The sequence below is a fragment of the Triturus cristatus genome, chromosome 12 (genome assembly GCF_964204655.1).
Source record: "Triturus cristatus chromosome 12, aTriCri1.1, whole genome shotgun sequence".
Lineage (NCBI taxonomy): Eukaryota > Metazoa > Chordata > Amphibia > Caudata > Salamandridae > Triturus > Triturus cristatus.
Genome location: NC_140595.1, coordinates 573,797,072 through 573,819,001, shown reverse-complemented (window position 1 = coordinate 573,819,001; position 21,930 = coordinate 573,797,072). Strand labels below are relative to the sequence as shown.

Here is a 21,930-nt window from a genome sequence, read left to right as displayed (position 1 = left end):
TCAGCAAACTGTCGGTATGCAGCAGACGTCTCCAAGCCAGCAGTCGTGTCCTGAGTCCTTCAGGTTAAAGTACGGGTGTCCGCTGAGAAGGTCCTGCTGCTAGCCAAGTTCACCCGCCCATGTCTGATATCGTCCTGCCACCTGACTCGAGAGACGGATGGACCCTGTGGTATTTAGTTAACCGTTTGTTTCTTCCCCACAGGTTGGACTGACACTTTGTTTGTCCTTCAATAAAGTTGGGGAGGAATGTAGTGTCCTGCGAGACACGTTCTAGTGTCCCGCAGGAAGCTGTACTTCCAGCCACTCCCGAGGGCTGGACACACTGCACCCCACACCCATCCATCACGGGTGTCACGAGTGACGTGGCCCCGCTAATAAAAAGGCCCGGGTGCACGTGCTCGTGGCCAGTTACTGATGTACACTCCCCAGTGTCTGTGTCTATCTCTCACGTAACGTTGGGCCGGAGGCCCGACACCACATGCCTGGGTGAGGTAGCCAGGTTGCCGTTCTCTGTGTATTTGTATTGAGGGATTGCTATTTGTGGAGTAGACTGCGCTGACTCTGGGCACTAGGGCCATATGTTTTGCCTCTGGCGGTGCCATGTTGCCCTGATTGCTCATGCCCCTCGTGCCTTTGGTCTGCAGCTGCATGTTTCCCTCATGTGGGGGGGCAGACACTGGGGATTGTAGCTCAGTCGGGGGCCCAGGCGCCAATTGGTATTTGTAGTAGAGGAAGTGGGCCAGGCATATGCACCAGGCCGGGTGAAGGAGGGGCAGTACTGCTCTTGACACCGACTCCTACAAGAGGTTTTGCAGGGAAAGTCTTGCGGTTGCCATTGTTCTCCTTCGGATCAGGGAGTCCGGTTCCAGGCAGCTGGGGCTGGAGTTCGGGACCCTGATCTGAAGCATTCTCCCAGGCCTGGGGCTCAGGGGCGTCTCGGTTTGTGCAGTGGAGGGGATCGGCCTGGACGTGATCTCGACTGGCAGGGGTATGAGACTGCCAGGCTAAGTTGCCCGCCGGGATCGGGCCCGGCAGGGGGGTGCAGTCACGGGAGCCCAGTCAGTTGTACGCTCAGTCTGGTGGTGCGATAGGGGGGTTTTAGGTGCCGGATGTTTGCAGCAGGGGAACAGCGGGTTGGGCTGTGGCCTTGTGAAAATGTACCTACTTGTTTTGTCCTCCTCTAATACTTTAGCAACTCAACCCGAAGGGTCCCTCATTTAAATACGGGTTGCTAGTGCAACCAGGGCTCATACTGGGCAATGATGATGCAGTGTCTTCTTTACCTCCCCTTTGTCCGCCCTAGTCTCCAGTCAAAGGTTTGAGAAATTAAGGACATGAGGACTCCACATGACTGGTAATATAACTTAGGTCTGTCTTACCTCGGTTTGGAAAAGTTAAAGGAAGGAGTGGCCCCTCGGGACTTAGGCAGGGTTTACAGACAATTGCCAACATGAAAATCGTTTGCCCAGGCTTTAGTATTGATACTTCTGGCTCTGGTGTTTTACGGGTTACAAGTTTTGTACTTCTTGCTCCAGAGCAACGGTTTCTACTCATAAGCACAGCTCTGAACCTCACCCTGTACAATCGTCGCAGTGCAGCTGTGTTGGGTATTACGAGGCTCGGTCAGTACGCCTCCCCCGTCATCTCCAATATAGTACCACGGTCTTTGGGAAAAAAATGTTGCTAGCTTCTTATGTACACATTGTCATAATGGGCAACTCTGGGTTGTGTGCGACCTTGTTACTAGAGATCTTAGCCGCGCTTTTTAGGATGGAAAATTATGGCCCCACTTGTTGCCAGGGTATCAGGTTCGGCGACTGGGCATGTAAAGGATTGTGTGTAGGACAAGGTCGGTCATCCGAGCAATGATGGGAAAATAACTTGGCGGGGGTCTAATGCTGATCCGGTGAGCTGTCCAAATGTCACACAGGGAAGGTATGCTTTTTATGTGGGTTGCCCTAGCCAGTGCTTGAAGAGAAAAGGAGGATTGCAGGCAGTCTAACACAGGGCAGGCACTAGGGCGGTCCAACTGTTGCCCCCGCACCGGGTGCTGTCTTCACACTGGTCGTCTATTCGGTGTTTGCTAGTTTATATTGTGCTTATAAGCACCTTCTGCCCCATTCCTGGCCCCTAGCAATGTTCAGGCAGCAATTAATAGGTCAAGAAAAATCCAGAGATTAATGTTCTTACAGGCGAAATCAGAGTTTTGTCTAATAGAAGTTTTGACACAAGGAAGTTTTGATTCTTGGTTAGGTAGTGGTTGGTTATGGCTGGGCCTGGCGAGTATGGGTTCATCTTTCTCACCTCAGGGTTGAGGCATGTGGTCAGGACATGTGAATGAGGGATTCAGACTTTTATTGTAAGTGCACGTAACATCATTGTCGGGGGTGTCAGGAGTGCCGTTAGTCTAGAACCCCTTGCCTCACACCTGTACTACCTCCTCAACCTGCCAGTACAGACAATTCTGATTCAGTAGCCCTGGGTGCTTGCTGCCAACGTCTTTGGGGCAGCTAAGGGCTTGGGAGCATGCTCCAGGCACAACATTTGTTTTCAACTTGACCACTGACATACTAGTAGAGGGGGCGGGGACTGGCTAGCCACTGACACCACTAGGGAACATGACTCACTTTTGTGGGCTGCTGTTGAATGTTAAGGATACCCAATTTCACAATAGATTTGAGGTCACCTGGGGAATGATTTGGTTGGTCATTTAATGTCAATGGGACGTTGCACATTCCTTTTGCCTTATAAATAGGTAAACCTTCATTGGCAGGGCCCACTGCTGTAATCAGAGGACAGGAGGCTAAGAACTTTCCAGGGTCCCCAGGGCTTAGCCAATTGATCAATGCACAGGAGGATGGAGGGTGATTATAATGGGCATTGGAAATGCCAGACTGTCAGCTTGCTGAATAGGATGTTTTATAGCACCAAGCAGAAGGGTGCCAGGAGGCGTACTGGTAAACAGGCGGGCCTTTGTCGTGGTGGAAGGAAATTCAGTACAGGGACAAACCTTTGTAGTGGGTCCAAGTGCTGGTTTAAGCATACATGTCTACAGCCCATTAAATGCCACGCTGTTGTCATCAGTGATTAACCACAAGGTACTAAAGATGGGGAGCATATCAGCTACCCAGCGGATGTGTATCATTAGAGGAGCGGCTACACATGATTGTATGAATATAAATAAAATACCTCTGAAACCATAAATCAGACTTCTAATTTTGCCTCAGTAGTCCTTTTTATTAACTCTGGGCCTTGAGTAATTTCTCATATCTTTTTTTTATATATATTTTGGTTCCTTAGACCAATATATTTTGAACATACCCTTAGAATTATATCAAAAAAGGCATTGCAATTGTGACAATATTTACATCAATTGCATATGTACAATACAAACAGTACAAAAACAATAAAGGATTTCTGACATAGAAAACATATAAACAAATATACTTTTTTTAGAACTGTTTTTGTCCTACACATTTCTAATCATTGTTGGAACCTTTCCTATTGAGTCCTCAACTGTAACTATACTCGAGGTCCTATAGAGGTCAGAGACAATTTTGTGAACTCAAAGGCTGGAGTTTAAGCTTTCTGACTAAAGATTCCCTCTATTGGGTATATTTGTGTCTGTGTTTGCTCTGAACCTCTAAGATATGGAGTGCCAACGCGTTTCAACCTTCATTGAGGGGGACCACAACAGTGTACTTGTGCGAAGGTCTTCATCAGGGCGGTGAAGTTTTCACATAGGACATTATGCCAATTCCTTGTCCTTTGCTGTAATAAAGTGTTTTCACAGCCGGTTCTGGTTTTGATGGTACATATAATGATCTCAGTGCCACTATTTTATGGTTGTTCTGACTTTTTCGGTATGTCTGTGTCAATTGCGAACTCGCTCCCCGCTGCCTGTGCTTTCTCGTGTTTTGCCAGCTCCTTGTTCCTAAGAGGGCGGCCCGCCTTAGTGCCACAGGATGGCACACGAGTCAGCCTCCTGGTGTTTGGGACCCTCGAGGGTCCCCCATGCCCGTGTCAGTTCCAGGTAGAAGGGGGCGGGGGAGAGGTACATATACCTCTCCCGCCCACTGTTCTCCCTCTTTTTATGCTGCCTCGACGCCTTTTCCCTCCCCACTGCTTAACCGGCATACAGGCGGGGGTGTGTCTTTATCTAACTTATTATTTTATGTGGCAGGCGGAGTTACAGGGCGATCCAGAGGCTGTAAGGTACAGAAGGGTACCCTCTACAGGAGCACACTAAGGGTGCCAAAGCCAAATATCTACAGGGAGGTCCTCGCGTTGGACCCTGGAGGAGCGACGGCGACCCGTTAGTCCTACGGGCGGTTGTGGACCTGAGCAACTGGGGGTTGCCTGCAACGCTCAGCCCCCCTTAGCTGGGGGGTTGTGAGTAAGGGGGTGGACTGGCGGTCCACCGGTGGGTGGGGCTATCCCCTCCCCCAAATCTAACAAACACCAGTTGGCTAGGGCCACGGTGTAATTTGGCTCATCAGGCGGGCAGGCGGCCAGGGACTGCCTGCCCTGGGATCGCCCGTACGATAACCCACCATGTTGGCATATTTGTTATGCAAATAAACCTGCAGCAATTTTCTCCACTAAGAATGTGTCTTGTCTGATTATTTCTAGGGGTGGGCGGAATTTGCTACGCAAAGCGCCGCGAAACGGTACAAATCTCCGCGAGTACGCAGAATTTCCACGAACACGCATTTTGAGAACGCATACAAGCAAAAAATTCCGCGAAGCCGTGGAACGCAGAATTTTGGGCAATTCCGCATTCTCTGCGGAACGCAAAATTACCCAAATTCCGCGAGCGGAACAGAATTTACCGGCCAGGCCTAATTATTTCTCCAAGTTATTGCTGTGGGAGGGATGGGGAGTGTTGCCGATATTGGCACCAATACCATTTACTGTTATTCTGCATAACAATGTATGACTCTGAAGAGTATGTGGAGGAGGAGGAAGTGACTTACCTCCCTGAGGCAGTATCCCAGATTATGGCACCCTAGGAGCAGAAAATCCAGTGTATTGAAGCAATGTGCCAGAGACCTCTTGCTTCAAGGTATGATTCATCTGGGTACCAGGCCCCATACCTCCAGGGCAGCCACTGGCACAATCTTGGGATGTTAAGCACAAACGTGCGTATGACCAGGGAGTCGATCTATATGCCTTTGCCATCCTCAAGAAGGCATTTTTGGAATCCCAACCTTCTTAGCTCCTGGTACTACAGGGACTGCCCTTGTTTCCCCCCTCCTCTCCCACACCCCACGACTTGGATGACATCCCTAATACCTCTGATGGGGAACCGGATCCCTCTACATCTTGGGGACCATCAGGCTCGCTGGGGTGATGGGACAGTGCCTCACCAAGACCTTGATTTGGATCTCCTGGATCCAGAGGACTTATTACAACCAAGTCCTGCAATGTGGCTTCCTGCCCAAAAAGTAGCTGAATATGTTGCATCCCGAATACGTAAGCCAGTAGACAAGGAAGTGCATAGTCCCCGAAGGGCAGAGTGTCCTCGCCCTCCCTAGAGAATAATGTCTCCCTCACTCCGAGATTGATTCTAAAATGTCCACCTTTTTGACAAAATTTGTAAGGGACCCAAGAGAGGTATAGATTGTTCCTGGAGCTCATGCCAGGAAAAATCGTTGGGCGTTGTAGGCCTATTGTCCAAGATCCTGGATATAATGGAGGACACAAAAAGCATCAGGCACCCTTAGTTCTCCCGAGGCTCTTTCTGGTTGGGCGCAGAGAGCTCTGATTTTCCTTGGAAATGCTAACTGCGCAATTTCCACAGAAAGGTGCAGGTCTCTGTTAATTAAAATAGACCCAAAGTTGGGTGAACTGGCTCCCTCCGAGGTGGGTCCCATGGCGCAAAAGAATCTTTTTGATGATTCCTTCATTCGCTAAATGAGAAAATTTATGAACACATTTAATTCACTTGATAAGGCTCAGTCCTCCATTAAGGGGATTTTCAACCACTGTGTTTTTGCCAACGTAGGTCGTAGTAGGGGGCGGTCGACTGGCTGCTCCTTCCACCAAGAGTCCAGCAGGGGTACAGATCACCGGTGAGGACAATGGCAGGACTTCGGCCATTTCTGCGCCTTTTATCTGACCAGGAATTACCTCGCACTGAGTTGCCACTCAAGAGGAACTCCCAGTGGCAATGGGAACTACAACAAAACTCCCGGTGAGTATAACATCTTAAAAGACACGGTAAAATTTGGAGGGAGATTGGCAGAAATCTTTCACAGTTGAGTCTCTTACACACAATGCGTGAGTTCTTCAAACCGTGCGGGGTTTCCATATAGAATTTTATAGCTCCCCTTATGAACTCTACACCCCGAGACCCCTGGTATTCTCTGACAGTCGATCACGAGATGTCAATTGGTGAAGAAAGGTGCCATTGTTCCCACACTCTGACACCCACAGGGGAAAAGGTGGACAGGAATCAATGCCCTGTAATAAATTTGAGAGAATTTGACAAGTGGCTGATTTACCGTCACTTCACAAAGGAAAGTATCCATCTGTTAAGGGATTTGTTACAAACAACTGGATGGTTTGCTTGGATTTGAAAGATGCTTATCTCACGATTCCTATTTTTCCACCTCACAGGCAGTTTCTGCAGTTTCAAAGGAAATCACAGGTATTCAAGTTTACCTGCCTTCATTGTGGTCTGTATAGGTGCTGAAGCCAGTGGTAGAGCACCTGTGAGCTCCGGGTCTGCGGCTGATCGTGTACCTAGATCATGGACCAATGTCCAAAATGCCTTACTATACACTTGCCGACAACGGTCACTCTTCTGGAGCCCCTGGTTTTTGTAATCAATCACCAGAAATCTTCCCTGGTTCCAGATTGCTCAATTCAGTTCCTAGACTTCCTGATGGATTGGACCAAAGCCACCCTAAGTCATCCACCCTGGAAGCTGGCAAGGATCCGACACGAATTGAGGAGGACTTTGGGCAAACCGGTAACCTCTCTACACCAGATCAGATCGCTCGTATAGTGGGCCTCCTGTTCCCATTCATACAGGCCATATTCCCGGGACTGTTACATTATTAGGCATTACAATGTCTCAAGATCTTGCATTTACAGAAAGGTCTTAATTACTTTCAATCCATTCCCCTCTCAGACGAGATGAAGGAAGAACTACAGTGGTGGATCGCCTACATGGAAGCATGGAATGGGCGAGCGATTTTTGGCTCCCAACCCAATTGTATAATAGAGTCTGATGCCAGCTCTTCGGGATGGGGTGCTCGCTGTGGAGAGTCCTCCACAGGAAGAAAATGGTCATCAGCAGAAAGGTCCCTTCACATAAACCGTTTCAAATTGATGGAAGGCTCCTTTGCTGTGAAATGTTAGACCAAAGACAAGGTTCAATGTTATGTCCTTTTGAAGATGAACAATGTCGCGGCTGTCCACTACATCAACCATTTAGAGGGAATGAGGTCCAAAGCTCTCTACGACTTAGCGAGGACCCTGTGGGATCACTGTCTAGCGAATCAGATTTTGTTATCAGCAGAACATCTTTGTCACAACGTACCTGGTCGGGTCGAGGGGAAGGAGGAGAGGAAGAATATGTTTCCCTCTTACATCTCTCCTCTGCTCTGTTTCTAGCCTCCCATAGACGTGACTGGGGATGAAATAGACAATGTCTTTCCTCAACTCGTCTTCCTGGAATCCAGACCATCCCAGGTGACAGGGTCACATGGACCAATCAGAAGCTCGGATGAGCCCACAAGGAACTTCATATACGGCCTCCCTCTAGAGGACTACGTCATCTCCAGTGCAGAGGAGCACTCCAAGACAGAAGACAGGAAGACTGTGGAGCTCCAGGACGTGACCGAGCTTGAGATTGGTAGCAAGTTGACACCAAGTAGCGCAGACACGGCAAGGAAGGTCCCGCCAAAGGGTGTTCCGACCGAGGGGTCATCCCGAAACACCAAAAAGGGAGCCGGACTCGTTCCGGCAACACAAGAGATTCCCAGAGGAGCGTGGCTCACGAAGGTATGTGACCTCCTCAGAGGGCTGTTTCTTAAAGAGGCGTCAGACGCTAGGACGTCTGAGGTAGAGAGGGGAGGGGATTAACGGCTGTTGCAGAACTGCGGTAGCCTGCAAGCAAGAGACACTGGTGGTGATGAAACCAGGTGTTTGGGAACCACCTCACTCCCTAGACTCTTCGAAGCCCATACAGGAGGACAGGTTGTCCTAAAAGCCTCTCTTTTGGTTTTTTTCCGAGGACCTAACCCCTTGACTGAAAGTACCCAAGTGCCAACGTCAGAGGACCCAAGACCCAGCGATAGAGACTGTTAACGATAAATCAAGGAACAATAAAGCTTTCTGTTTGGTCTTATACCTCTCCTTGTCATCCTCACTGTCCTGCTAGTGCCACATGTGGTGGAGAATGCATGCACCTACTCCATAGGGAAACATTATGGAGACCTTAATCCAGCAGTTGATCAGAGGACAGGAGAAGTTAGAATGGGCGCAAGAAAGGCAAATAACATCCGCCCAAGCGGACCGGGACCAGTTTAAAGACACTATAGCCCAGCAAGTGGAATGTCTCTTTAAAGCTGCTTAAGACCAGCTCCAGGTGGCTTCACTCACACCAACACGACAAGGAAACCAGACAAGTTACCCCAATATAGTATTACAAAAGTATGCTCCAAGAGATGACCCAGACGCCTTCCTATTGTTATGTTATGTTAATTTGATTTACAAGGCGCAACAGCTACCCAAAAAGGGTTTCCTGGTGCCAGTCAGAAAGTAACAGAAGGAGGGGAGAAATTATTGATTAAATAACCAGAACCACGTTTTTAGGCCTTTACGAAAGTTCTCATAGACAGTTTTGTTGCAGAGCGGCACAGGAAGAGAGTTCCATAAGGAGGGACCTAAATAGGCAAAAGATCGACCGCCTATGCATGACAGTCTAATTCTAGGGACTGAAAACTTGGCCTGGGTGGCAGAGCGGAGGGAGCGTGGAGGCAAATAAGGGTGGACCAGAGCTTGTAGGTATGGGGGGCACTCCAGACTTGATTTTAAACAGGTAGTTCAGGCCTTTTAAACTTGATTTGGTTTTCTACCCTGAGCCAATGAAGCTCACGCAAAGAGCCAGAGATAGAGGCTTCTGGGAACCTGACAAATCAGTCTGGTGGAAGAATTCTGCACCACCTGAAGCTTGTGTGTCACATCCTTGTTAAACCCCAGATAAAAAATGTTACCGTATTCCAGTCTCGAGGTGACAAGAGCCTGGACCACGGTTCTCTGGGTAGGACTGGGCAGCATCCAAATAAATCTTTTTGAGCCATTTTAGAATAGTGAAACAAGTTGCAGTCACCTTCACAGTTTACTGTCTCAGAGATAATAAATCATCAATGATGAAGCCTAAGTTGCAAACTTGGCAAGAGGGCTGAGGGAGAGCACCCATTGCAGTACGCCAATGTTGGGGACCCCAAAGATCCTTATTCCTCCCCAGAATCAGAACCTCTGTTTTCTCACCATTGAGTTTGAGAAAATTGGCCTGCATCCAGGAAGCAACTTTACTCAAACCCAGCTGGAGAGCAGATGTCTCATACACCATCTCCGTAGAGAGAGGGAAGATAATCTGGGTGTCGTCAGCATAGGAGAACAGGGACAGCCCAGCCTCCTCTGCAATGCCAGCCAGAGGTCTGACATACATGTTAAATAATAAAGGGCTAAGAATGGAACTCTGAGGTACCCCATATGGAGAGGAATGAGTGTCAGAACTGGCCGTTGGGGAGAAAACATGGAACGTCCGGTCAGTAAGAAAAGAGATAAGCCAGTTGAGTGCTGGCCCAGTAACACCCGAAGATCTTAAGGCTTTCACTAACACGGTGTGAGACACCGTGTCAAAAGCTGCGCTCAAATCAAGTAGGATAAGAGCCACCGTGTCTCCAGAATCTAAAAGATGTCGCAGCCTTTCCGTGACTTCAAGAAGGGTCGTTTCAGTCGAGAAACCGGCTCTAAAGCCCGACTGAGATGGATGGAAAAAAAATTGTGAATTGACAAACTGAGTTAGCTGTAAATTACTATGCCTTTCTAGAATCGTTGAGAAGGCCGGAAGCAATGAGATAGGCTGGTAGTTTGAAAGCTGATCAGGGTCAGCATTAGCCTTCTGCAGGAGAGGAAGCACCATTGTGTGTTTCCACTCTGGGGGGACCGTGGCTTCCTGTAAGGAGGCATTCAAAAGTTGCATGATTATCATGAGTGAAAGCAACTCAAGCTGCTGGAGCACCGAGATTGGTATAGGGTCACTAGGTGAGCCTGATTTAATACTGCTAATACTAGCTAAAAGCTGTTTGAAAGAGCTCATATCTAATAATGACCAGGTTTCTAATTTTTCCATGGAATCAGAGATCCTATTATCTTTGTGGAGGATGGTTCTAGCAGTTTGATAAAAAGTAGGTGCTTGCTGAAGGGGAATACCTGGTTTCCTGACCTTCATTTCAGAATATATTTCCTCCACTTTATGGAGGAAAAATGTGGCCAGCTCTTCACACTGCTGGCCAGTGTGCTGCCCGGAGGGAGTGTGTGGCTGAACAAGATGGCTACCAGGGAAGAACAGTCCCGCAAAGTGCAAATGCAAGAACAAACTGAATATAACACACTCAGATTAGCATTAAATAAAGTAACAGCAACCACAATTAATCTGGTAAAAAAAATCAATAAAAACGAAGTCAGTTACATAAAAGTATAGTTAAAACAAAGCATAGCAGCAATAGGAGTGATTAACAAGGGAACCTTTCAGGCATTGCACGTCCGTACTCTGCCAGTTGAGTATTGATTAGGCAGGTTGGCGTGCGTGCTGCGACTAAAGCGTTGCCCGGAGGGAGCGTGTGGCCGAACAAGATGGCCACCCGGGGAGAACAGCCCCGCAAAGTGTTGCCCCGAGAGAGCGTGCTGCCACTCTATTGAACTTTGAGAGGGCAGCTAAGGCCTCTGGGTGTTCCTCCCGTTCATTCCCTCGCGAGGCATGATAATTGGGCACTACTGGCATCCAGCTCATTTAACCCATTTTGAATGGTGTCTAAAGAGTGCATCCATTTGCATTCACGTGTTGAGAACCAGCTGAATGTCTCCACCCCTGATACCCAACGTGACCTTATCAAGGGCAAACCATCTGATACTTTCTGGTGAATGATTGACTCTCTTGAAGTGTTTTACAAGTGGTGCCCAACTATCATTCCTCATGACTATCATTCGTAATGGGTTAAATGAGCTAGATGCCAGTAGTGCCCAATTATCATGCCTCGCGAGGGAATGAACGGGCATATTTACAGTCTCACATTGTGTTACTGCCTCACCTGTTTGTATGCACAGGTTTATGTTGCAAAAACTTCTAACCAACTGTATGTTTATTCTGTGAAGGCATTTAATCACTGTCTAAAAAACCTGGGCACTCTATATATGGTCCTATGTGACTTCATGATTGATTGCGGGAGCCTCCTGCCTAAGAGGTTATTTAAATTCCTTTTTATACACAAATGTTTACAACTGTTCAATGTTTTTCCCATAAGATGCACATGGGATATGAGGGTATGAACATGTCTATTTACAGTATTACTGCCTTACATTTATGTACGCACATGTTTAAACATCTAACCAACTATTTGTGAAGGCATTCAATCATTGTCAAAAAACCTGGGCACGCTACAAACGGCGCTATGTAACTTCACGTTTGGTTTGGGGGAGCCTGCTCCTTGACAGGTTAATGAATTTCCTTGTACACACAAATGTTAACAACTGTTCAATGTTTTTCCCGTAGGGTGCACATGGGATAAGCACAAATTGGTTTTTTTCTATACAGAGTCATGCCCTTTATTGGTTTTATGCCTCACGATTCTGACACAGGCTATTTCCTCTTTTGGCTGCTCCTCAATCAATCGGGTATTGCATGCATTTGCGGTTCTTTGTTACGAATACTTTCCACGCTAGCATTTGTCAGCTGTGCGATAACTTTTAAATACGAGGCTTGTCTTCCGGCGGCTGCAAGCGGTACTCCTCGGATCAGCTGCCGTTGCTTGCCAGACAGATTAGGGTTCCCCCTGCTGGCCTAAGGCGTGAACCGCACTCAGCTGCTGCTCAACGAAAGTAAACGTGTGCACGTTTCCTAGCCGTATTGAGCCCGCACGGGCTCAGTGCCTCTGTTACATTGCAGTGAAACAGGCGCAAACTTTACACGGGGGTATGTTTTCTCTCCCTCAGTCCGAGGGACGCATTCTTGAATAGTTTTGTCTGAGCCTAGCCACTGGTGGTGTGGATAATTACTGATTTTCTTCTACTTATAATAACAGATTTATGGAGCATTTGATTGTTTCGTGCCCATGAAAACAGAAAAAATAGAGAATAGACATAAGAAGTCACTTGTTTAAGTAAGTGAAAGCTCACTGTCAGTGGCGACGTTTCTAATGCTTTATTTGGTTACTTCATACGCCCCAAACATTTCAGGTGCTGATACTTTTACATTTGTTTTTTCAGCTTATCACTACGATTACGTCCCTTTCTGACCCTGGAAACTCCGGGGTACCAGTAACTGAGGATTTCCCTATTCTATACAAGAGGCCATACTTCACGATAAAGGAAGGGTAAGAGCTACTTGGAGAATCGGGAATGGCCCATCAACATCGTTGTTCTCCACCGCCTGCACCAGTGGTCTGAGGTTAATTTAGATGCCCAATTTGAACTGAATTTATTTCATTTTTGTTTGTTTTCATTTTTGTTATGCTCCATCACCTGTACATAATTAAGGTCCCTTTCAATTATCCTAAGGGACCCCCATGGTCCTGATGAAGACCCTACTATAAGGACCTAATTTGCCTATGCACAACCCCTGGGTCGAAACGTCAACAGCTTTATTTTCTGTTAACATTATCTGAACGACAGTTATAGATTCACCGTGTCTTTTCCAACATTATGGTTTTGTAAATAGGTTAGCCTTGGATAAGGCTGGATAGTCCATTTATGATTTTGATGTACATATTGTTCACTGCCCTCCCTCTTTCACTTACCTTCACACTCCCACATTGCTGCACTTATCCCTCCCTTCCCCTTTGGGGCACCTTTTCACAATATCATTGACAAATGTGGTGTTTTTGAACATGAGAATACATGTTCAACATGAATAAATATGTTCAACGTGAATAATATCCTTTGTAATTGACTTAATAGGTGATGTTGATGTTCATGTTTTAGTTTCATTTTGTTTCCACTGGGACGTTTGCCTCAGCATACTCGGCTCATGGTGGAGCAGGCTGTAGAAATGGCCACCACATACTGCAGGGCACAACCCAGATCCCTTCCCTGGGAGAACGACAGATCTTCCCGATCCGACGCAGAGGTAACAAAACCAGAGAAAAAGATTGTCAGACCTGCACCCGACTCAGTAAAGTCTTGTGTACTTAGACCAGACCCCCTCCCGACAAGAGGACCCCATTGTTTAGCCTGCGGAGATTGGGGTCACATTGCTCGGTACTGCCCCCATAAGAAAACTAGTGAAGACCCGATGGACATTAGCTACATCCCTAAAGCCATGCTCTACACAGAAGAACTAAGCTCCTGTTTTTACGTAAGTCTAGTGGTAAATGAGAATAAGGTAAAAACACGATTAGACTCAGACTGAAACAAGGACAAGTCCTAGAAAGCAAACGGGTACGGATACGGTGTGTACATGGTGACGTCAAGTCCTACCCTAAAGCTGTGCAGTTACCTGATGGGAAGAGCATACGAGTTAGAGTAGGAGTGTTGCCTACCCTACCGTACCTGAGAAATTGAAACAGGGCCTAGACAACCTAGATTTCTTAAGTCTTCTCAAAAGGAGAATAGCCGCACCACAGGGACAACCCCCTGAGACCTCCATCCTCCTCATGCAGGCTCCCTGGCTTGGTGACAAAAATTTCAGATACGCTCAGGCCCACGATCCCACCCTTCAAGGTGCTTGGCAACAAAGTACCGATCCCGATTCTCCAAGTAGCTCTTACCCTTCCTTTATCGTGAAGTATGGCCTCTTGTATAGAATAGGGAAACCCTCTAGCCCACCTCAGTTACTGGTACCCCAGAGTTTCAGGGATCAGGTGTTATTCTTTGCGCACTCCCACTTACTCACAGGACACAGCAGGGCCCAGAAGACTAGCCAAACCATTCTAGAACACTTGTATTGGCCTGGTATATTTGCTCACATAACCAAATATTGCCAGGAGTGTGAGATATGCCAGAAAAAGAATCCTTACAGACTCCCGGCAGTTCTACTACAACCTCGCCCAATAGTTGAGAAACCCTTTGAAAAGGTAGGAATGGAACTTATTGGAACACCCCGAAGTCCAAAAGAGGAAACCAGTATGCCTTAGTCATAACAGATTACGCCACCCAGTACCCAGAAGCCTTTCCCCTAAGGGCCTCTACCTCCACAAATATCAGTGATAAGTTGGTCAAGCTGTTCTCCTGTGTAGGGTTCCCACGGGAGATTCTGGCTGATCAAAGCACCCCGTTTGTCTCTCGTACGTTGCGCCAGGTCTGCAAGTCCCTGAATATCTCGCACATCAAAACCTCAGTGTATTGCCCCCAAATGGACAGCTTGTGTGAGATGCCACGCTCAAGTTAACCTTGAAAAAGATGATGATTGTAGAGGGTAGGGAATGGAATATGTTCCTCCCCTTGTCCTCTTTGTTGTTAGGGGACAAACCAGAGCAATCTGGGATGTTCCTCCTTCGAACTCCCCTATGGCCGACAACCCCGTTCCCTGTAAGAAATGATAAAAGAGACCTGAGAACAAGAAAAGTCGGCTGAATAAAAAATCTTTGTTGATTATACCCAGGGCTTAAGGTCTGGCATCCACAAATTGCGGGCGTTCGCACGGGTCAACCTTGAGAAAGCCCAGGTGCATCAACTGACCTATGACAGGGGAAAAAAGTGGAGTCATCTTAACGTACATGACTGGGTGTTGGTGCTTTTACCCTCCTCCCTTCCTAGGACTAGGTCCGAATGGAAGGGCCCTTACAAGGTAGTCAAAAAGATTGGTTTAACTACCTATCGCCTTCAACTTAGCCCAAATAAATCCCATATCTTTCACATTAACCTGCTCAAAAAATGGCTAGGGCCCCCTCCTGAGAAGAACAATCTAGTTGTCCCACAACGGAAAGAAGCTACCTCCACCCTAAACCACTTGGTTATCAATGAAACCCTATCCGACTAGCAGAAGGCCTCCCTAGGAATAGGCCACGTTACAACACATGCAATACATCGCATGCCATTACAACGTAAGTCATTACAACGACTTGCTGTATGGGACGCGCTGGATTTTGGAATAGTATAATTTACTATTCCAAGTCCAACACCTTCTGCCCCCTACAGCAAGTCTTTGTAACGACTTGCGTTGCAATGGTTTGCGATGTAACAACGCTGTTGTTGTAATGGCATGCGATGTATCGCATGCAATATAAACAATGATTCCCCTCCCTAGAGGAGGTATTAACCCCTTTCTCCTCTCTCTTTTCTGATCTACCGGGGAAATTCCATCATTTCCACTCCCTGAAAAGTGGTGAAACAATGCCCTTACTGCATACCAGCAGCTCATTGAGAAGCTATACAAAAGGAGATAGAATCCATGTTCGAAATGGGGATCATCAAACCCTCCCAAAGCAATTGGTCCTCTCCAGTGGTCCTTGCACCATAAACGGATGGTTCGGTACGGTTTTACATCGACTTCCGGGCTGTCAATGCCAATTCTAAGTTTGATTCCTATCTCCTCCCTCGAATAGATGAATTAATTGAGAAACTAGGGGAAGCGCAGTATATCACCATGCTGGGCCTCACAAAGGGTTACTGGCAAGTCCTCCTCCATCCCCAAGATCAAGAAAAATAGCTTTTTCCACCCCAATGGGGCTGTATGAGTTCACCGTATTGCCCTTCGGTTTACAAGGTGCTCCCGCCAATTTTCAGAGACTAATGAACACAATACTTCAGGGGCACCAGGCATATTCGTCCGCATACGACATAGTGCTATACAGTCCCAGCTGGGAACAACATTCACTCCATTGCCAGGAGAATTTTACATGCCCTTGAAATGGCTGGTCTCCACGTCAATGCAAAGAAATCCAGAGTAGGATTCCAGAAGGTCAGGTACTTGGGGTATCTCCTAGGTAACTGTGTCATCGAGCCACCAGAAGAAAAAGTAAAGGCTATCATCAACACCCCTTTTCCCTACAACAAAAAGAGAGGTTAGGGCATTCCTGGGATTTTACCGTAGGTTCATTGCAAACTACTCGGAGACCGCAACTCCCCTGACAGATCACATAAAAAAAGGTGTAAAGGCCAGGGAGTTCCTTTGTCCCCCTCCTCGAGCCCAGCAAGCCTTCCATGAACTGAAACAGGCCATTACCTTTAGTCCTGTCCTGATTTCTCCTGACTTCTCTGCACCTTTCATCCTCCAAACAGATGCCTCAGAAACTGGCTTAGGTGCCGTTCTGTCGCAACTGTCGAAGGATGGGGCTGAGCTACCTGTCATATTCATCAGCCGTAAACTGTACCCCCAGGAACAGAGGTATCCTATTGTCAAAAAGGAGTATTTGGACATCAAATGGGCCGAGGACAAACTATGTTATTATCTGAAGGGATCTCCTTTTATCCTGTACACTGACCATGTAGTGATTAAGTCGCAACAAGGGGAACGACTCCCACATCTTGAGGTGGTTTTTGTCTTTGCAACCCTTCATGTTCGAGGTACGACATTGGAGGGGAATATTAAACGGGAATGCAGGCTTTCTTTCCCGTATCTGGCAGGTCCCCGATCGGGAACTGTCTGGAGAAGGGGTGTGTCACGACGTACCTTGTTGGGTCGAGGGGGAGGAGGAGAGCGTGGATACCTTTACCCCTTACATCTCTCCTTTGCTCTGTTTCCAGCCTCCCATAGATGTGACTGGGGATGAATCAGATGATGTATTTCCTGAACTCGAATTCCTGGAATCCAGGCTGTCCCAGGTGACAGGGTCACATGGACCAATCAGTAGCTCTGATGACCCCTCGAGGGACTTCATATCTGGCCTCCCTCTAGCGGACTACGTCATCTCCGGTGCCTGGGAACATTCCAAGACGGAAGACAGGAAGACTGTGGAGCTCCAGGACTTAACTGAGCCTGAGATCGGTAGCAGGTTGACACCAAGTAGTGCAGACCAGGCAAGGAAGATCCCGCCGAAGGACGCCCGACAGAGGAGTCATCCTGCAACACTAAGAAGGGAGCCAGACCCGTTCAGGCAACACAAGAGATCCAGCCGCGCTCCCGGAGGAGCCTCTTGGGGCTGTTTATTGAAGCGGCTAGGACTTCTGAGGTAGAGAGGGAATTGGGTTAACGGTTGTTGCAGAACCGCAGTAGCCTGCAAGCAAGCAACACTGGTGGTGGTGAAACCAGGTGTTTGGCAACCCCCTCAAACCCTAGACCCTTCGAAGCCCATACGGGTGGACAGGTTGTCCTAAAAGCCACTCTCTCTTTTGGGTTTTTTCCCCAAGGACCTATCCCCTTGACGTAGACCGAAAGTACCCAAGTACCAACGTCAGAGGACCCAAGACCCAGCGATAGAGACGGTTTGTGATAAATCAAGGAACAATAAAGCTTTCTGTTTGGTCTTATACCTCTCACTGTCATCCTTGTTCCAGCATCTTCCAGGCATAACCAATCATGAAGCAGATTGGCACTTTCGACATTGGTGGGAAACCAGTCTCTTGAAGCCACACATCCGGGTCTTTCAGAGCATTCAGTCTCGATGGGGACCATTTACGATGGATCTGTTTGCCTCAAGACTGGATCATCAACTGGCCTTCTATTGCAGTTGGCGCCCAGATCAAAGTACAGTAGTGACTGATGCCTTTCTCCAGGATTGGGGCAGGGAGATCGGTTATGCATTTCCTCCATTCTCCATAATCATGCACTGGTCCTCCCAATTCTGGAGGCAACAGGCGGATCTGGTGGTATTAACCCTGATTTGGAGGTCTCAAGTGTGGTTTCCGTTTCTGATAGAACTTTCTTGGGATTTTCCAATCCCTCTACCTTACTTTCCAGATCTCCTCCTCGATCCCCTGGAGGCTCCCCATCCCATGGTCCTGACAGGGTCTACATGGCATTGCAGATTACCGGTAACATTGGACAGTTCGGGGCATTTCAAGAGAAGCTGTAACTCTCCTCTCCAAAGCTTGGGCTGATAGCTCAAATAAGAGATACCGCTCAGCCTGGTCTCGATGGTTGGGTTGGTGTCAGCAACGGCAGTTGGATTCTGTGGGGTCAGACATTGTCCACATCTTGAATTTTCTTGCCTCTTTTCTCCTCAGATAGTTTAACTTACAGATCTGTTAGTACCTTTAGGTCAGCTATTTAGGTGGGTCACATACCGTTTGAGGGCTGCCCTGTAGGGGAACACAAGCTTGTGTGTAAACTGGTCAGAGGCATAATATTATCCTTTGCCCCTGAACCTAGATATTCATATTCAGTGCTATGGGATGTGAATAAGGTTTTACGTTGAATTAAATCATGGCCGTCCAATAAATATCTGTCGCGGAAACAGTTGTCAGCGTAATTAGCTACCCTACTCTGCTTGATATCATGTAGCAGAGTTTCTGATGTCCGAGCTCTAGATTTAACAGGTAGAGTATTTACCTCAGAGGGAGCAACCTTTCATATTTCCAGGAGAATTGAATGTAACTCTAGAATTGCATCTTGTCCTTGTTTTCCACAGTTTACCAAGTTATGCGTGGTGAAGGCAATAAAAGCCTATGAAGCTATCACTTTGGACTTGTGTCCACATGGAGAACAACAATTACTCATCGCCCTTTACAAGTCACATAAAGCATTCGCCTCACCCTCTATTGCAAGGTGGGTCAGATGCAGCGGCAGATCCTCAGCTATGACGGAAGAGCGTCACCACCCCCCCTGCCAGCAGTTAAAATTTAAAAAGAAAACAGGTTTAAAACTCGCTCTATTATCGTTTTATTTAACTTGTGCCGTGGCTTGGGGAGGGGCCAGGGTTATGATAGGCTAGTGTGGCAGTGGTGGGTTCTGCATATGTAGCTTTTGGCTGGCGATCTTAGGCCAGCCGAAAATCACATACATAGTGACCCCTCACCAACCCCAGCTGCATTGCATTGCTGGAGCTGGAGAGAGCTGGCACAGATTCTCAGTCTGTCCTGGAGCGCACATTTGCAGCACTTCGGCCAATCCTGAAGCTGCTCTCATGTGAGAGCAGCTTAAGGATTGGCCGCAGGGCAGGCTTGGAGCCTGTGGCTGCCTGCAATGGCAGAAATGAGTGGAAGAGCGCAATGCGATGAGATGTGCCAGCAGGTAAGTTTAATTCTGTATTACTATTTTTTTTTTCGTAGTCCTCCCTCTCCCCCACCTCCCAGCCTCTTTTGTAAATGGTTAACTAAATCTCCGTTGTGCCCCTTCCATAACCCTCCCCGGACCACTCCCCCGCCAGCCTCTTTTACCGAATAAGAGCCGCTCCTGGTTAGATGGGTAATGCATGAGTCTGGTATTGATACTTCCACCTTTTGGGCTCATTCGGTCTGAGGGACTAAGGTTTCTAAAGCATTCTGTTTAGGTGCTCATTTGGAAGACATCCTCAAAGCAGCATTTTGGTCTTTGAACTCTTCTTTTAAACGGTTTTATTTTAAACTGGTGCCTAACTTGGCATCTCTGGTGGTGGATAAGCTTTAAACTAGCCTAATCATGGCTTCTGGGTCCTGACATCGAATGCAAAATGTCCTAGCTATCATAACAGAAAGTTTCAATTCTATAAAGGACACGGAGGCAAGGATTAGTCCCACCCGCCTTTGCTGAATGCTGCAACGTCTTACCCTCCCTTCATTGGAGTTAAGTAACATTCATATCTTTAACACAATTAGATATAATGCATAAGTATTGGTTGGCTATGGCACCTTTCATGTTGCTCCAATTATTGACAAAGTTGTCTTTGCTTTAATCATGCAAAATCTTTCTTGAAGTATTGCTAAATCCCCTCCCTGGAACAAGTAATTATATACTGTAACTTGTCATTCAGGGACAGAGTCATCTAAGCAAGAGTGAAATCGAATAGATAGAATGTTGTCCCAGGAAGAAAGAAGAGGACATAGCGGCAGAGAAGGGTCTTGAAGGGTATACTTGCTGCCGATAGGATGAACTGTTTTTTGTGTTTGTTCCCCAATGATACATGAGAAATGTAGTTTGTTGTTTAAAAAAGTTACCTTGTTAATGGCTGCTGGAGCAAAGAAATGAAGAAAGTAAAGCCTAATCCTTACCTCTGTGTCCTTAATGGAATTGAAACTTTCCGTTACGATAGCTAGGACATTTTTCATTCATTAGCACAAGCAGGGGGGTGGGGGAGCAACATTAATTTGCTAAATATCAAAGGTCAACTTGGTTGCCTATTGCCTGGTAAAGGCGCACACTCAGTACTGTGACAAGTATGGATAGAAGTTTGTGTAATTAAGACTGAGGGCCAAAGATCTGTGGTAGAGCAGCGGTGGCGGTCAAGCGACTGCCACACCGGTGGTCTGACCGCCCCATTACGACTTGGGCGGTCAGACTGCCCTGGGACTGCTGTCGCCAGGGAACTACCATTTCCTGGAGGTGGAGCGATGATCAGAGGCCGCAATATGCTTGGCCAGACCGCCGCAGTCTCGCCAAGCATATTACGAGTTTCCACTCCGCCTGGGGTGACATGGAGGTTCCTCTTCCATTTTAACCCTAGTAGAGAGGAAACAAAGGGGGCCTAGAGGGGCCCCTGTGACCCCTCTGGTTGTGAATGCACACAGGGGGCATAACATATGCCCCCCTGTGTGCATGTACAACAATTCCTGCCGTTTTCAGTCCAGCCGTGCAGGAACCTTGTGAGGCGTTCCCATTGTGGTGCCTTTTTCAACGTCACTAAGGCCTTTGGAAGAGGCAATGCCTTGGGAATGCTACACCGCCCACCCGCCAGACTGAAAATAACTTCTAATGTGGCAGGAGGGTGGCGGCGAGTCTCGGCAGTGCGGGGCTTGGTGGTGGAGTGCCGTCTGCCCTCGCACCACGGAACCTCATATTTGAGGACTAAATTATTTTCAGGGTGAACTACTTAGTGAATAGTTGTTTAGAGACAGGAAATTATTAGACCACATCAAACACTTTTTTGATACACTTAGGATTATTCAAGCTAATGAATTCACCAAATACTCTGTGTGTACAAGGTATACTTTGTAGGATTACTACATTAAATTTCAACTTTAGTGTTATCACATTTTAACCGGTATGTACTTTTTATTGAAATAGTGGATATTTACAGAACAATATTGACAAACAAATAACAATGAATGAACAATATGATGATGTAAATAGTAACAATTCTGGGGTCAGTGGACAACATATGTATGTATGAAAGGTGGGTCACAACTTACTGGTCCTATCTCAGCACATAATACACATATAATAGTTGCGATCAGATCCATCAGCAGTCTTGTTCTTTGGAACTTCAGAACAACACGTGACAACGAAGCTTTTGCTGGGCCAACCCTTTTAACTTCTTCATCCCAAAGGGCCTTTAGTCTGCAAGGAAGACAGTTCGAAATTTAAAAATGCAAGTTAATTTAAGATTTAAGACCATCTCATGAACCAGAAAATAGAGGCATCAAAGTCTGTACTGATGTAGATCTGGTTCGAAAAAATTCACCAGCTCATCGGCATCACCTACATATTTTTCGTGTTCAGGTATATCCTCAACAAACAAAAGAAGCCTAGACCGCATAATAACCTGCAGACTACATAGAATTTTATTCCATAGTTTTACAGCTCTGTGGAAATGAGGGAGTGGGGTACCCAAATTTATGTGCTAGGAGCTCTTCAAGCTTGGGGATTTTATTCCTTTTCAATGGTTGGTGCTTGAATCATTT

General features: G+C 47.1%; 1 protein-coding gene across 2 annotated transcripts in view; it reads right to left on the bottom strand.

The window, feature by feature from the left end:
- The window catches only part of LOC146776281 (ATP-binding cassette sub-family C member 12-like), a 1,395,717-nt gene that overhangs the window by 1,079,840 nt on the left and 293,947 nt on the right, over window positions 1-21,930 (bottom strand). For both annotated transcript variants that reach the window (XM_085639684.1, XM_085639683.1), the window contains exon 5: window positions 21,439-21,586. In XM_085639684.1, coding sequence (XP_085495810.1) covers window positions 21,439-21,586 — 148 coding nt within the window. The remainder of the gene's footprint in view (window positions 1-21,438; window positions 21,587-21,930) is intronic.